This window comes from Schistocerca serialis, chromosome 1, assembly GCF_023864345.2.
Source record: "Schistocerca serialis cubense isolate TAMUIC-IGC-003099 chromosome 1, iqSchSeri2.2, whole genome shotgun sequence".
Lineage (NCBI taxonomy): Eukaryota > Metazoa > Arthropoda > Insecta > Orthoptera > Acrididae > Schistocerca > Schistocerca serialis.
Genome location: NC_064638.1, coordinates 341936455 through 341953787, shown reverse-complemented (window position 1 = coordinate 341953787; position 17333 = coordinate 341936455). Strand labels below are relative to the sequence as shown.

General features: G+C 37.6%; 1 protein-coding gene across 1 annotated transcript in view; it reads right to left on the bottom strand.

Moving 5' to 3' along the window:
* LOC126470066 (carboxypeptidase D-like) overlaps positions 1 to 17333 on the bottom strand; it is a 149500-nt gene that overhangs the window by 18831 nt on the left and 113336 nt on the right. The window contains exon 5 of the mRNA XM_050097575.1: positions 8218 to 8405. Coding sequence (XP_049953532.1) covers positions 8218 to 8405 — 188 coding nt within the window. The remainder of the gene's footprint in view (positions 1 to 8217; positions 8406 to 17333) is intronic.

The window sequence follows — 17333 nt, the reverse complement described above, 5'->3', positions numbered from 1 at the left end:
TTAACTGTTGAAATAAATGCATCATATTTTTCATTTACACTCTGGGCCTGTAGAAATGAGCATGTCTAAAAATATATCCATCAAAGTAAGACCCAAGATCAGAGCCATTAAAAGAATATACAGCCAATAACTGAAGAAACTAATAGACTTGCATTTTTAAGGAAGCACCATTGAAAGTCAGCATTAGGCCACAGTGTGAAGTCCAGTTGTTAGGCAGTCATCATTCACAATCTGGAATTCATGTTGCTAGCTCACCTTTGAGTTCAGTCTACATCTGTTTCTGTCTAGTTACAATTGTGATAATTCTTCTGGTTAATCATGTCTTGTATTGTCAGTTACTGTTAAGCTACCATCAAAGTTAGCCTCTGCTAGTTACAGCCGACATGGCTAAACGGCCTGTAGTAATATTGTGACATAATTATAAATTTGTTAGACTGCTTGAAGTCACTGTAGTGAACTGATTTCATTTTGGGCAAAATAATGAGCAGTACAAAATACAAGCTGATTCTCATTTTTGAGTTTGTGGAAGTAACTGTGTATTGACTACAGTTTACATTTTGGTAATGTCAGTTTGGTTATTTCAAAAAATTATCAATTTCATTTACTGATCAGTTGAGGAGACAATATACAAGGTACAATGCTCAGTAATCTTACACAAACATATGCAGCAGTTTTATAGTTCCATTCACCATTTTTACTACTGTTTTGAAAAATATTCCCAAGAATGAATATTAGAAAGTGTTATACCCAAAATATTATTCAGAAGTTTTATTTATGTTTTACAGATGTTATATTCGTGTTCTGTAGAATATATAAGAGCTACATTGTGTATGAAAATGTAAAGGTCTCAGATTATCACATATGCAGTGGTATCTTCCTAAAGTTGTTTCTTAATATAGTCACATTGTCAGGAAACTGCAGTTCTGTCATCAGCACTCTTATTCTCCTTATAACTCCCCTCCCTCCCTCCCCCCCTCCCTCCCCAGCATGTTTGAGTGTGCAGATACCCACTTACATTCTGATGAGGAGGAACGCAGACTTCTGAGTACACTCATGTGTTCATTCCAATATTTGATTGATTGATACGTTCATTCATTTGTATAACAATACACATTGTTTGGATGTCGTCAATTGTGTCAATTTGTGCATACAACTGAGAATATTGTTTACAAAAGTGGTAGCAACCTGAGAAAGTGACACCTGTGAAAAATTATTGAATGTTTATTAAAATGTTATGCATAATAAATTAATGTGATTTGGTAATTAACAATGTGACATTGTCCAGTTACTGACCTAGGAGTTTTTCTGATTCTAACGAAACAAATATTTTTCTTGATCCCTAATTATCTGCTATGAAGGCTAAACACACCAAGACAAATCACACACATGCAGCTGATTAGGAACAATGTAAAGTGACAGTACTCAAGGCACTATAAATAATTTAGAACATGGAAGTGCAAACACACAACATGGCTTGTGAGTTAAATTAGAAACAAGGTGCCATAATGACCAAAATAAAAAACACTCATCTGTGATACTGCCACTAAAAAGTTTGTGTTTTCTTGCTTGTGAAATTCTACACCAACTTAAGCAGCAAAAAAAAACTAAAACCACAACAATATGGCGTTACTGTACTGCCAGTTAAAACAGAAAAGTGAAATAATAATGTGGTCAGTAATGTGCACTACATCATGCTGTAAAAAATTAAAGTATAGAACCACCAGATAAGTTTTTCCAGATGGCTGTTATGTCCTGTCCTTCTGTAGACTGGTTCAAAAGTGCAAATGCAGCATCCCAGGCTGAAGACAAAATCAAAAATTATCTTGTTGTGGCTAGTGCATGTCTTTGATCACTGTGTGATATTTGGAACATAAAGAAATTAGTACACTAATAAACAGTTGTCAAATGTGTACACACAGGAAAGCAGTATACTAATGACCTGAATTTTTGTAAGTGGATACTTAATCACTGATACAAAAGTTTATGCAGTAGTGAATGGCCATCTTGATCATGAGCCAACACTAGTCATACTAAACAACTTACATAATTACAACAATATGGTATCAAGGAAAACAGTTGCAGTTTTCGATGAACAGACAACAGAATGTTTGAAGAGAGTCTTACAGTAAGCTGATTGGAGGGATTTATATATTGTGACAGATGTCAATTTAAAATTCATTCTATTTACAGATGAGTTTCTGTCAAGCTTTAATAGCTGTATTCCCAAGAAAACTAACAAGACATCAAAAAAGCCCTAGATTGGACAAGGAAAAGAAATTTGTTTGAAACGGTTATAATATATGGAGAAGTAGAACTGATTACATATTACAAGAAATGCTGAGCTGTGTTAAGAAAACTAATTAAAAATAAAATAAATCTCTATGTAATGTGTGAAATCAAGAAAACAAATAACTAATCTGTGTGGGCAACAGTTGAAAGGGAAACTCAAACATTAATTAAAATTTTTGAGGACTTTGTTATTTAAGAAAACAGCCAAATAGTAAATGATAGCAGTCAGGTAGCCAAGGTATAATCAGTTCTTTAAAGCAGCTCACAAGATTAGCATTGACATTTCAAGTGATAAAGCAGTTGATTATATGCAAGAAGCAGAAATAGTTTTCTTTGCTGATGTTTCAAGTATTATAATCAGTTGTAATTGAGTAACTCAAATCAAAGAATGGGAAATCCAAGATGGAATGTAACAATATTGTGAGAAGAACAGTTGCCACTCACCATATAGTGGAGATGCCGAGTCACAGATAGGCAAAACATTGGCCTTGGTCAACAATAGACAAACATACACACACAAATACACACACTCATGCATATGCAACTCTCACACACAACTGGAGTCTCAGGCAAATGAAATGACACTGCAGTGTGGCTTCAGTTGCCTGAGACGGCAGTCATGTGTGTGAGTTGTGCTTGCATGAGTGCGTTTATGTGTGTGCATATCTGTGTCTATTGTTGATGAAGGCCAGTGCCCGAAAGTTTTAATTGTGAGAGTCTTTTTGTGGTGCCTCTCTGCGACTCAGCATCTCCGCTATATGGTGAATGGCAACTTTCCTATTTGAGTAACTGCAACACTTGAAAATGTAAATTATATTTTCTCGAAAATAAATAACTGGCTGTTACCAAATTGAGTGTCACTGAATTTAGATATATGTGGGTAAATCAATAAATTAAACAGAATATTCTAAATTGTTATGTGTTTATATGGAAAGAATCTGAACTGGAAGTCAGATGTTACAGATCTTCATAAAAGTGTAAGCTCTGCAACTTTTGCATTAAGTAGGTATCAGAGTTTTGGAGATGAAAATGTCAAAAATTTGAGTTACTTTCCCTATTTCATTCAATAATGTCTTGTGGTATCATATTCTAAGGTAGCTCATCATCGAGGAGAAAAAGTTTATGTAGCAAAGAAGTAGGTAGTAAGGATAACACGTGGTGTCCACATCAGAACCTCTTGCAGGTAACTCTTCAAACATTCAGGCATACTGACAACAATCTCACAGTTTATTTACTCTCCTATGAACTTTGTTGTCAACGTTCAGTTACAATTTGAAAATATTTTTAAATATAATATGGTACTACAAGGAGAAATGATTCACGCTATCCATCATTGTAGTAATCCGTAAGGAGCAAGGGAGGGGGGTACTGAATTTTAATTCATCAGAGAATTTTCAAGTACTCCTGGAAATGATTGGTTGTAATTTTGCTAAACCACAGATTTAGAATCATCAAATGCAGAGAGGAACACTGTAGCTTTAGCAAATACTGGTTACTTAATTGTCAGGCCATTCTTGGGAAATCAATCATTTTCTTGTCATAGTGACAATTTCACTGCTGTTTTGTAGTTATGGCGAATGTGAGCCTTATAAGAATATAGTTGTAATAGAACCTCCAATATTTCTGTGTTGCTTCGTTGCACAGCTCTTATCAAGCTACAGAAACAGACAGTCTGAGCACCCAGTACACTGTGAACATAAGTGAAACTCACCTGCCTGACATCCATCCCAATTCCTACAATGACACCCAATTCACATACTGCCCCCCATTAATTGCAATATTGTTTACTATTTGTCTCAGACAAACAAGACCTATCAAGTCTAGCTGAAAATGCATCCAATTTTACAGGGCAGAGTAGTTGTATTAGACTCTAAAGAACATGCTGCATCATAGGAGGGTATGTATATATTATATCTGTGAAACCAGATGCACTAGTCGACAAGATCTACCATTTTCTGGGCTATCAGAGAGGAAAAAGAATTATGAAATTACAAGATTGAAGAAATGTCCTATCCAGAAGTTGGTACCTACTCAAACTACAGGGGGCACAACACAGTGGAGCATCAAGTCATAGAGTTACAAATGAAGTCCAGTTGCCATAGTTACATAGCAATGGGTCAAACCAGAGAAATGAGGAAAATCTTGGATCAATCCTCTGGTAGTAACAGTCACTTCTACTGACCAATTTGGTGGTTGTTGTAGAATGTTTTGTACAATCATCTTGCCAAATGCCATCCCTGATTTATGCACTATTTGAATAAATGTTCAAAACACATTCTACAACTTTTATCATCTGCTTCACCAAATCAACTTTTATTACAGGGTATGTTCCACAAGTAATGCGACCAAATTCATAAAAAGTCATTTATTGAATACATTCACACAAATAACCAAAAATTTTCAAAATAGCACCCTCTTGCATTGATACACTTCTGCAGGTGGTGTTTCCATGCCTGGAAGGCATCCTGGAATGCCTTTTCTGGAATGTCCTTTAGCAGTGATGTAACATGTGCCTGGATGCTTTCAATCGTGTCCTGATGTTTTCCTTTCATGACTCCTTTTAACCGAGGAAACAAAAAAAAGTCAGTGGGAGCCAGGTCAGGACTGCAGGAAGGCTGGGGAACCAATGGGGTCTTGTCCTGGCCAGGAAGTCATTGACAATGAAGGCACTGTGACTCGGCGCATTGTCGTGGTGAACTTCCACGGGTCCTTGATGTCGTTTCGGCACTGCGAGTCAGTCTTTTGAGCACTTCCAAGTAGAAAGCTGAGTTCACTGTAGTCCCAGTAGGTACGAATTCATGGTGGACAGTGCCTCTGATGCCAAAGAAGACAATGAGCATGGTTTTGATCCTGGACTTGCTCATGCATGCCTTCTTGGGATGAGGCGACAATGGGGTGTGCCACTCTGAACTCTGCCTTTTTGTCTCAGGGACATACTCAAAAATCCACCATTCATCACCAGTGATAACTGAGTTTAAAAACTGAGGATCATTTTCACACATTTCCAACATTTCTCGGCACCGAAGCACTCACATATGCTTGTTTCATCGGTCAACACTTTTCGGACGAGTTGGCACACACCTTTCTCATGCTAAAATCTTCCGTCACAATGCAGAAAATGGTTGTTTTTCACATGTTTAGAGTTTGTGCTATCAATAGAAGGCTCAGCTGTCTGTCAGAGTTCTAACAATAGTGCACACGCGTCACATTTTTGTTGACTCGAGTGGTTGATGGCTGTCCACTGGGAGGTTAGTCAGTGATCTCCTCTCGGCCCTCCATGAATGACTTGTGCCATCAGAAAACTTATGATTTAGACAAGCAATCAGACCCAAAGTGATTCCGAAATAATGGAAATGTTTTGGTGGCAGACTTCCCAAGTTTAACGCAAAATTTGATAGTGTACCATTGCTCTACAGAATGATCCATTGTGCCGTGTTACTTAACAGGGTTGACGGAAATGCACGGCCTGACTCTCCAGAAGCTTGCAGCCAAATGAGATAAAGAGTGTTTCGAAGCTAACACCCGCCTCCACTTAGCCCTGCCAGTTACAACATGCTGTGGTGTACCGTTGCATCAGTAAAAAATTGGTTGCATTACTTATGGAACGCACTCTATATAATGGATAGTCTCATTCTTATATAGCAGTGACATCACTGGTGCTCACTTTGACATCATATTAAGCCATATTTTCATGTTGCATCTGCCATCCCACATGATTGTCAGGTACCATGTTGTGCCTGAAACATCTTTCTTGTAAGTGTTACAAGAGATTATGGTCTTAATAGCTTCTTTTATTTCAATAACCCAGAAATCATTAAGCCTCATTATGGTAGTAGTTTCAGCAAATACATTTTATGTGCATTTTGAGAACTTATACAGCTAGCATTGCTTTTCCTGTATATGATACTTCAATCTGGTGTCATTCTATCATATGCAGATATGCCTAACATAATGTAGTTCAGTTTTGCGTGGTATTTTGTAAATGCCACTGAGCTCCTAATGTTTCCAAAATACTGTGTGATTGTGGACAATACTAAATTGGTTTGTCAGACCTTCAGCATGACAGAACAGTGTTGGATAATAGAACCTGAGGACAGATTGTGACTACACTTTCTATAGAAATTGGCACTGTTTGAACATGCTTTGGGAAGTTAAAATCAATGATAAAAGTAGTCTTGAAATGGAGATAAAAAGGTTGCGAGAAGGACTGACAGCCTGGACTGACGGTATGTAGAAAAATCAATAAATATGAGCTCTCAATAAATTTGTAATGTAAACATTAATAAGATATTGGGAAAGGCTGGGTTGAACACAAACAACTGAATCAGTAAAGATAACTTTTCACTATTTAATTGAGAGTTTCAGGAGCAGATGGGCATGTAAGTGAAAATGTGAAACAGAACTCAGCTTAGAAATCTGTATATATCTGAATGATAAAAGATCATTTTCAGGTGGATGCTGTTTAAGAAGTCATTGAACATGTGTAAATTATATTCTCTGCATGGGAAATGTGTAAGGGACACAACTGAATCTAGGCTGAATCTACAGAGCACAAAGTTGCATTTTAACACTTCCTAACGTTTGTTTTTCATTACGCTGCATGAAGATCCCCACTGTTACTAGAGAAAAAAAGGGTCCCATTATAATGCCTACAGTTTCTTTTTAAAATTTCTCTTTCCATTTCAACTGCTCGAGTTTGCAGGTTTATAATCATGAATGTGAAAATTTCTGTTTACAAATGAAGTCTTCCACTGCCATACAGAAGGATGATACCTCTTGTGAGAAGACTAGGTCTCCTTCACTTTTCATCCATGTTAGTACACATTATCTGTCAAGAAATGTCAAATTACAAGTTATTTACCCTGAAAAAATGAAATGAAAAGCACTTGTCTCCTGAGGAAACCGTCTCAAGCTTCCTTTGGTTGTGAGATACTGTATTCTTTTATGCCACTGAGATTGTCTGGGGCTCTAGAGATGATGCATGGATCTTGCTCTGTAACAGTTCATAATTAGGATGGGATACAGAATGAAATGTTCACTCTGCAGCAGAGTGTACACTGATACGACGTTTCCTGACAGATTAAAACTGTGTGCCAAACTGAGGCTCGAACTTGGTTTCTTTGCCTTTCGTGGGCGAATGCTCTACTGGATGAGCTACCCAAGCACAACTGATGACCCATCCACACACTCCTTGTGAGTCCTGATTGGGTAGCCTTTGGAAGACAGAGTTTCTGAGTTTGAGTCTCGGTCTACCATACAGTTTTAATCTGCCAGGAAGTTTCAGTATGGGATATGTTGCAAGCTGCCACAAGGTCCACAAAAATTGTTGTTTTGTGTAACTTGATTCTACAGAACTCTAGGAATTGTAGGTAATAATAGGCAGGATAACACATTCTGCATTTGTCACAGTATTTTAGGGTGTCAACTCCTACTATTATGTTGTCTTCTCCAGCAGTTGCTGCATGGCACCAAAGTCTTCAATTAAACACATTCATTCTCTATAACTGAAGTGTCACACAAGTGTGACATCAAGCCCAATATTTATGCTAGATGACTATAAATCTAGGTACCAGGTGTCTCAAATACTATTTGTTGAGTACAGTCCCAGTGCACTGAACACAATTACACATACTAGTAAAAGAGCATGATTTCCTTCACTGGAATGTGATCTAAAGTTGTTAACAAAATGTTTGAAAAATTTATTAGTGTTGTATGAATGGTTTGGTATTCATGAAGTTATGGAGACAACAATACTGGACTCACCTGTCTAGATGTACTTACCTGTCATATGTGTATTACACAATAACAATGTTATAACAGTAAGAAACTTATTTTCTGATTATACTTTTTTTATTTGTAGAGAGTGAAATTGGACTGTCAAAAAAACAAATCATTGATGCAAAGAAAGAAATTATATGGTAAACTTACTGTCTTCAGGTGTGTTGTCATATGGATAATTTGCCACAAGAGCTCCAGCATGGAGGGAAGCAGATAACACAAATGGTATACGTTCCAGCCAGTTTATAATAGCTGTAGTCTCTGGTTGTCTTGGATGTGTGTTTTTTCGGAATGCATCTGGGAAATTTCTGTTGAGGTCTACATCTTTCTTGTTGGTCCTGTTTTAATAAGAATTGAAGCTATATCAGAACTTTTCCTCCTAGAAATATATTGGCATTGACTGTAATAATGATATCCGGGAAGTGTAATATCAGTGTTAACTGAGAAAATCAGTAAACTGCAAACTGAAACTCTCAACTGTAAGTAACAGTTGCACATCATATTACCCTGATGCCATCAAAATTATAAGAACAATGAATACATTAAATACTATTGAAACTGATGAAAGGCTCTCAGGTTTCCAGTTGGGCATCAGTATTAAAATATGGCAACATACAATGAGTATGTAACGGACTGACATTTGGGAGGACAACAGTTCAACTATGTGTCCAGTCATCCTGATTTAGGTTTTGCACGATTTACCTAAATTGCTTAAGGTTAATGTCAGGATGGTTCCTTCTAAAGCACATGGCCGCTTTCCTTGTCCATCCCTCTCTAATCTGAGTTAATGCTGTCTCTAACAATGTTGTTGTTGATAGAATGTTAAACACTAATCTGCTCCTCCTTTTCCATGAGTAAGGTAGGACTATACTATTTTTGTTGTCATACCACCACTGACGTTAATTCTTCTTATCCCATTTTGTTAAGAGCACTTGTGTGACAGTTACACAAAACAGGTAATTTCTTAGTCTTGCCTTATTTCATTAAAGTTTACTACACACAGGATAGATTTAGACCACTGATGACAACAGTATATTTGCTTATTACAGAAATGTTTTATTTAAAAGAATGTTCATGTTTATTGTTCATACAAAGTGTGTGAAGTTCAAATTTTCAGTGAGAAAAAAGCTATTTATTGCTGAAGTAGCATAGCTCATTTCAAAACCTTCATTCTTGTCTTTTCAACAAATGTTTTACTTTTTTCCCAAAAGCTTTATGTTTCAAAAGTTACTCATACTAAAAATTTTAGTAATCTATAAAATTCTAATTATAAGTAGTGCTTATTTCCAAAATTCAGTACCCTATTTTCAAGTATTTGATTCCAAAAATGGCTACTTTAGCTACAGCATCTTGTTAGTTAATTAATTATTCAGTTTGAAAAATATCACTTTCTTGAAACTATCACTGTGTAAATAGAAATTATACTCACAAAGTAGTACCTATTAATTTGCCTTTTTTCTAGTTATGCAGCTGTAATTAGTCAGCTTCTTTGCTTATTGTGTCCTTGATTTTGCTATTTTTTATGTTAATCTTCAAAATAAGTAAATCAATTTATTGCTTTAATCATACTCCCATCTATAAAAATGTGTGATCTACAGAGCCACAGTTAGTTCGTGTCCTACTATAAAAATGAACAGTCTGAGCCAAGCAGTAAACTAGACACAAACTATGTTGCCTGATGTTATTTTCAGTATTTTTTAATCAGTCAGTGCCAGGCTGTGTAAAAATGTGAATCCTCTCACCCCGTAAGAGTAGTGAACAACAGCCACAACATTTCAGCATATTGCTGAAATGTTGTGGCTGTTGTTCAGCATATTGCTGAAATGTTGTGGCTGTTGTTCACTACTGCTGATGAACTGACCTCCCAGGGGCATACATCAACTTATGTCTCCCATCCTACAAGCCATTCCCTATGTATTCTACACCTGAAGGAGGGCAAGAAGGTGACTGCATCAGAGCCTGCGGCCAGTAATGCCTGGAAGGGTGCACTTTTTGTTGTAGTATGAGTGTTGTTACTCTGTCCACACTGGCTGCCAGAATGTTGTGCTTGCTGAGTGTCTTCTTAATTAAGCGAAGTGCTGGTCCCCAAGCCTTACTGGGATTCTAGCTTCAGTCACAGTTGATGAGATTGTCCCTGGCATGTATTTTGATGGCCTCTCTAGTGATGCTGCCTCAGGATTTGGAAGTTGATACTAAAATCCTGGAACGTTCATATGACAGTGCATGAGTCTTGGACAAATAGTGCTCTGTGACCATCAGATTGTCAGGATACATTAGTTGGGTGTGCCACTGGATTTCACAGAATCAGTCTTTGATGATGCACACTATTTTCTTGGTACAAGTCTTGCCACATTGGCTTGGAGTCTGATATACACCAGCCTTCCACAGAGATCATCTTTGATGCTCCCCAATAATGCCTGTGTTTTATTGGGTAGGTAAAAGACTTCTTACTTGGTGCTTTTTCAGTGTGCACCCAATTTTTCCAACAGCATGCTGGTGTATAGTGAAGAGGCAGTAGCTACCTCTTTCTCTGTGACCTCACCCATCTCCACAGGTTGCATTGTAGTGGAGGGGCACAGAAGCCACTCCAGGTAATCACTTTTTAGCATACAGTTCTGAGGTCTTCAAGTTCTCAGAAACACTTTCTGCATCTGAGATGGTGCACAATCTGTGTACAGGGTGTACATAAAGTCTGGGAATACTTTCAATTATTTATTGCACAAGAACTAAACACTGTACAATGTCATACAAATTGTGTTTTGAAGAGAAACTCTGAAAGTTTTTTTTATACAAACATTCAATATGTGAACCATGAGTGACCTGGCAGATATCAATGCAGTAATTGAGTTCTTGCCATATGCATTCCAGAGTGGCATCGTCGACTGTGGCAGTCGCTTCCCATATTCTCTCCAGGAGCTCTGTTACATCACTTGGTAGATGTGATACATACACAAGATCTTTAATGTGTCCCCACTGAAAAAGTCACATGGAGTGAGATCTAGTGATCGGGTAGGCCATTTCTTGAAACAGCTGTCCCCTTCTGCAGCACAGCCAATCCATCGATGCAGCAGCTCCATTTTCAGGTACCCATGAACTTCACGATGAATATGGGGTGAAGCCCCATCCTGCTGAAAGATGAATGGAGAGTCTGATTGCATTTGAGGCATCAGCCATTGCTACAACATGTCCAAGTAGAAACATCCAGAGACAGTGCTCTTGACAAAGAATAATGGCCCATACAGTTTTCGATGCGACAAGGCACAAAAAACATTTACCTTTGAGGAATCACGTTCAAATTCAATGAATTCATGTGGATGCTTTGCACCCCAGATTCGACAGTTATGCCTGTTCACTTTCCCATTAGCGTGAAAAGTGGTTTTGGCACTAAAAATTAAATGATCAATAATGCCATCCCCATCCTCTTGCAATTGTTGCAACTGTGAACAAAACTCAAAATGCTTGTCTTTGCCGTCATCATTGAGCTTGTTCCCTAGCTCCAATTTGAATGGTTTCATAGATAGCTTCTGTTGCAAGATATTCCACACTGTCATTGGAGCCATTTCGAGTTCATGGGATGCAATAACGCTCTAATTTCTATGTACTCTTTATGAATGTCTCTCATGCATACTCCACATTCACATCACTCACACTGGGATATCTGCTTCTCTTTGCCAGGCACAAGCAACCTGTCGTAACGAATTTTTTGTGCCAGTGGTAAATGGCCTTCCTTGTTAGTGGCTTCTTACCGTACTTGGTTCTAAACATTCATTGAACAGCTGTAGCACACTTGTTTTTGTCGAACTCCAACACACAGAAAGATCACTCTGCACCTGAACTCACCGCATTTGTGACTAGCACTGACTATCGGCAAATTACCAAACTATGCTGTAGTGGTATACATGAAAGAAACTTTCATGGTTTCTCTTCAAAATTACATATGTATGATATCTGTACAATGTTTTCTTCTTGTTCAATAAATAATTGAAAGTGTTCCCTGAGTTTATGTACACACTGCACTAGTGTTTTCAGCACTCTGTTCCTCTGTGCAGGGTGGTGGCATCTGTATGATGCAAGAGCAGGTCAATGTGCATTTTCTTCTAATACACACTGTGACACAGGATGCCTCCAGCTATTGTCTCAACCATGACATCAAGGAATGGTAAATTTCCATAGAAGGGTACTCAGAAAAACACTGAGTAAGAACTGCTTTTAACCACCCAACAAAACATAGAGGTTACTGGAATTGGTAAAGATACCTTGGTTTGTAGAAGGCCACAGTGTGACAGATTCCTTGCCAATGTGGCAAGACATATATCGGACAAATAGTTCAGATTCAGATTCTTTATTAGTCATTCAGCATTGTTATATGCAATAGACTTCGTCAGTGTCACACTGAACTAGTATATCGCAAATGTTGGCAGTCTCAGAATACTGTTTGTCTGAAACTCATAAAAAAAATTAAGAACCTACCAGGATTTTAGGGCACACTTCCAGACACTGGGACATTGCCATTAGAAATATCATTGAAAAACCCACTAGAAGCAGCCTTATCAATAGGGACTGCAGATGCAATCACAGCAAGGCCTGCCCAGGAACCAGCATTAGATCTAATGAAGAAGATAATCAGCAAACACAAAATTCTAGTGGCCAGGACAGATGGAGTAACTACCCCCACATGGGCTGCCACTGTTAACCTCCTTGGCCATACACTTTCAGGGGCAAACTCTCTATGACATGGCTTGTGGGGGGAGAGGTATTTAATTTGAATGTGTGCCCTCAGGAGATCAATTCACCAATGCACTGCTGATGGTGACATGCCTGAACACCAAAATATTGTGCCCATTGGACACTAGGAAATAGCAGTACTCCACAGACAGTTCAATCAACAAACACACAGCAAGAAATATATGTCAATGTGGGAGTTAAAATATGAACTGTACAGCTGAATAAACTTATTTCAGAATAAATAATCTGAGCTTTTCATGATATTTGTTGTTGAGGTATATATTGTCACAATGTACTAAATTTCATGATATATGTGCCAACAGTTAACATAAGTACTGTTTCATCATCATGGCTGACGACAACATTTTGAGGTGATCCAGTTCATAATTATTCAATGGCTAAAGAGCTGAATGTGTTTAGAAATTGCAGAAGTACTTGAGTATTGTATTATTCACCAAAACAGTTGGTTTTGGGGAAGGAGACCAGACAGCGAGGTCATCGGTCTCATCGTATTAGGGAAGGATGGGGAAGGAAGTCAGCCGTGCCCTTTGAAAGGAACCATCCTGGCATTTTCCAGGAGTGATTTAGGGAAATCACGGAAAACCTAAATCAGGATGGCCGGATGCGGGATTGAACCGGCGTCCTCCCGAATGCGAGTCCAGTGTCTAACCACTGCGCCACCTCGCTCGGTCACCAAAACAGTTATGATTAGCATATTATTTCCATGATTGTTACATCTTATTGAAATTCGATTAGAAGTAGGCCCCTTACAATAAAAGTTGCATGCAGACCAGTAGCATTTTTGAGAGACAGGGAGATAATGCTAATTTCAAATTGTCACCAGAAACACAAGAGCAATTGACTCTAGTAACATGTGGAAATTGATTTATATAGCATGTTTAAATGTATAAGACATTTGATGGTTTATGTAATTGAAGTATGAAATCCACTATCAACAGTAACCATTTTTCAGTAACAAAGCAGTTATATATGATTCATAATGGATTTGATGGTAGAGGGTGGTTTAATTTTTGATCTAATATAGCAGGCCTCAATGGATCGAAAATGACCACAGGGGAGAAGCTATTCTGGATGGATTTCAGAAATGGTAGCTAAGACTTATACTACTGCATAACATGTAAATTTATTGAAATATAATTGATATGTTTTTACACCTCATGGATTGTTAAAAAGTTTCAAAGAAAAATAAGTCACTTATGACACAAAACAGGCAACTCAGAACTATGTGGGATGTCCTGGAGAAGCTACTCTTAAACATAGTATCATGTAGATCCCTTGAACAAAAAAACTGTGCCCAGTAACTCTACATCAATATCCACATGAAAGGTAACAGAAATGATCACAAAACTATCATCTAACCTCACCAGTGTCCATCTGTTGTAAAATCTTTATTAGGTATTCTGAGCGCAAACATACTTAGATATTTCAAACTGAATGATCTTCATGCAAACTAGAATGGACACCATAAACATTAGTCATGCTTTTCTCGCATGAGCTCCTAAAATCCATGAATCAATACAACCAGATACACGTAGTATTTATTGACTTCCAAAATGCATTTGACCAAGCATAAGTGACTTATGCAGAAGGTTGAAATTAACAGTACAGGTAGTCTACAAAAACCAGCAGAGTCCTCTAACTGGGGAGGTATCAAGAATGGTGTCCCACAGGGTTCAGTCTTGGGTCCTTATTGTTCTTAATATATATTAACGACTTGCCACTCTCTATTCATGATGCTAAGTTAGTTCTTTTTGTTGATGATACAAGTATAGTAATCACACTCAAGAAGCATGAATCAGCTGAGGAAATTGCAAATAATGTCTTTCAGAAAATTATTAAGTGGTTCTCTACAAATGTACTCTCACTAAATTTTTAAAAATCACAGTTTATACAATTCTGTACAGTAAATGGCATAAGACCATTGATAAATATAGACAATGAATGGAAGTCTGTTGCTAAGGCAGAATACTCAAAATTTTTGGGTGTGTGCATTGATGAGAAACTGAATTGGAAGAAACACATTGATGATCTGCTGAAATGGTTAGATTCAGCTACTTATGCTATTAGGGTTATTGCAAATTTTGGTGATAAACATATCAGTAAATTAGCCTACTTTGCCTATTTTCATTCACTGCTTTCATATGGCATCATATTTTGGGGCAATTCGTCGTTAAGAGAGAAAGTATTCATTGCACAAAAGCGTGTAATCAGAATAATAGCTGGAGTCCACCCAAGATCACCTTCCAGACATTTATTTAAGGAACGTGGGATATTCACAGTACCTTCACAATACATATATTCACTTATGAACTTTGTCATTAATAACCCATCCCATTTCAAAAATAACAGCGAAGTGTGTAGCTACAACACTAGAAGTAAGGATGGTATTCACTATTCTGGATTAAATCTCACTTTGGCACAGAAAGGGGTGAATTATGCTGACACAAAAATCTTTAGTCATTTGCCAAATAGTATTAAAAGCCTGACAGATAGCCAACCAACATTTAAAAGCAAATTAAAAGACTTTCTGAATGACACCTCCTTCTACTCAATAGATGAATTCTTAGATATGACGTAGTAACTGTAAAAAATTAATTAATTAATTATTTTGTGTCAAGAAAACTTATGTTAAAGTGACACGTTTCACATCATTTTGAAATGTCATATTCAAGATCTATGGAACAAGGATTAATGTATGTATGTATGTAAGCACCATAGCAATGCTCATTAACAAAAGTAGGACTATATGAGATTTCAAACAAAATTTGTGAATGGTTTTAGGATTTCTTCATAGTGAAGACACAGTATTTTGTTTTAGATGGAGACTTGTCAACAGATTTACTGGTGTGACACAGATAAGTGTTTTGGAACCCAATTGTTCATGATGTATATTATGGTAATCTCAGTCTTTTTGCTGATGATGCAGTTTTATATAATGTTGTATTGTCTGAGAAAAGCTACAAAAATATTCAGCTGGAACTTGATAAGATTTTCAAGTGGTGTAAAAACAAGCAACTTTTTTTTAAATGTCAGAAATGTAAAATTTTGCACTTAACAAAATATTGTATTGTATGACTATAAGGTCAATGCTCTTTGGAATCAGTCAAATAATACAGACACCTGAGTGTAACGATTTGTGGGGATATGAAATGGATTGCTCAGATAGGTTCAGTTATAGGTAAAGAGCATGTAGCAGACTTCAGTCCATTGGCATGGCATCAGGGAAATGTAGTCAGTCTACAAAGATGAATGTTTACTAAAGATTTATTGGTCCCATGTTAGAAGACTGATCAAGTTCATGGGACCCATACCACATAGGACTGAGGATATTGAACATACAGGGTGTTAGGAGTATAAGTGCAGATAATGTGATTGTTGGTACCTCTATTGTACCTGCTATAGTGCATTAGTTGCTTTTTCTCTGCATCTAACACTCTTCCTGCAAACACATCACTTAATTTACACTGAGATGACAAAAGTCATGGGATACTTCCCAATATCATGTCAGATTTCCTTCTGCCCAGCATACTGCAGTAACTTGATGTAGCATGGACTCAACATGTTGTTGAAAGACTCCTGTAGAAATATTGAGCCAAGCTGCCTCAGTAGCCATCGTAAATTTTGTGAAAATGTTGCCGGTGCACAATTTTGTGCATGAACTAACCTCTCGATTATGTCTCATAAATGCTTGATGGGATTCATGTCAGGCAATGTGGGTGATCAAATCATTCACTTGAACTGTCCAGAATGTTCTTCAAACCAGTTGTGAACAACTGTGGCCAGTGACTTGGAGCATTGTCATCCACAAAAAATGCAATTATAGTTTGGCTGCAAACCAGCTTGCACAGTACCTTGTTGACAACATAGGTCCATGGCTTCATGGAGTCTGTGCCATACTTGAACACTACCCTCAGCTCTTACCAACTGAACTTGGGACTGATCTGATCAGACAATTGTTTTCCAGTCATCTAGGGTGCAACCGATATGGTCATGAGCGCAGGAGAGGTGTTGCAGGCAATGTTGTGCTTTTAGCAAAGACACTCATGTCAATTGTCTGATGCAATAGCCCATTAACACCATATTTCACCACAATATCCTAACAGATACTTTTGTCATGCATCCCACATTGATTTCTGTGGTTATTTCATGCAATGTTGCTTGTCTGTTAACACCCACAACTCTATGCAAACACTGCTGCTCTCGGTTGTTAAATGAACATCGTTGGGCACTGCCTTGTCCATGGTAAGAGGTAATGCCTGAAGTGCAGTATTCTTGGCACACTCTTGACACTATGGATTTCAGAATATTGAATTTCCAAAATGGATTGCCCCATGTATCTAACTCCACCTGCAATTCTGCTTTCAAAGTCTATATGTTCCTGTTGTGTAGCCATAATTACATTAGAAACCTTTTCACATGAATCACCTGAGTGTAAATGACAGCTCTGCCAATGCGCTGCCCTTTTATACCTTGTATATGTGACACCACTGTCATCTACATATGTGCATATCGTTATCCCA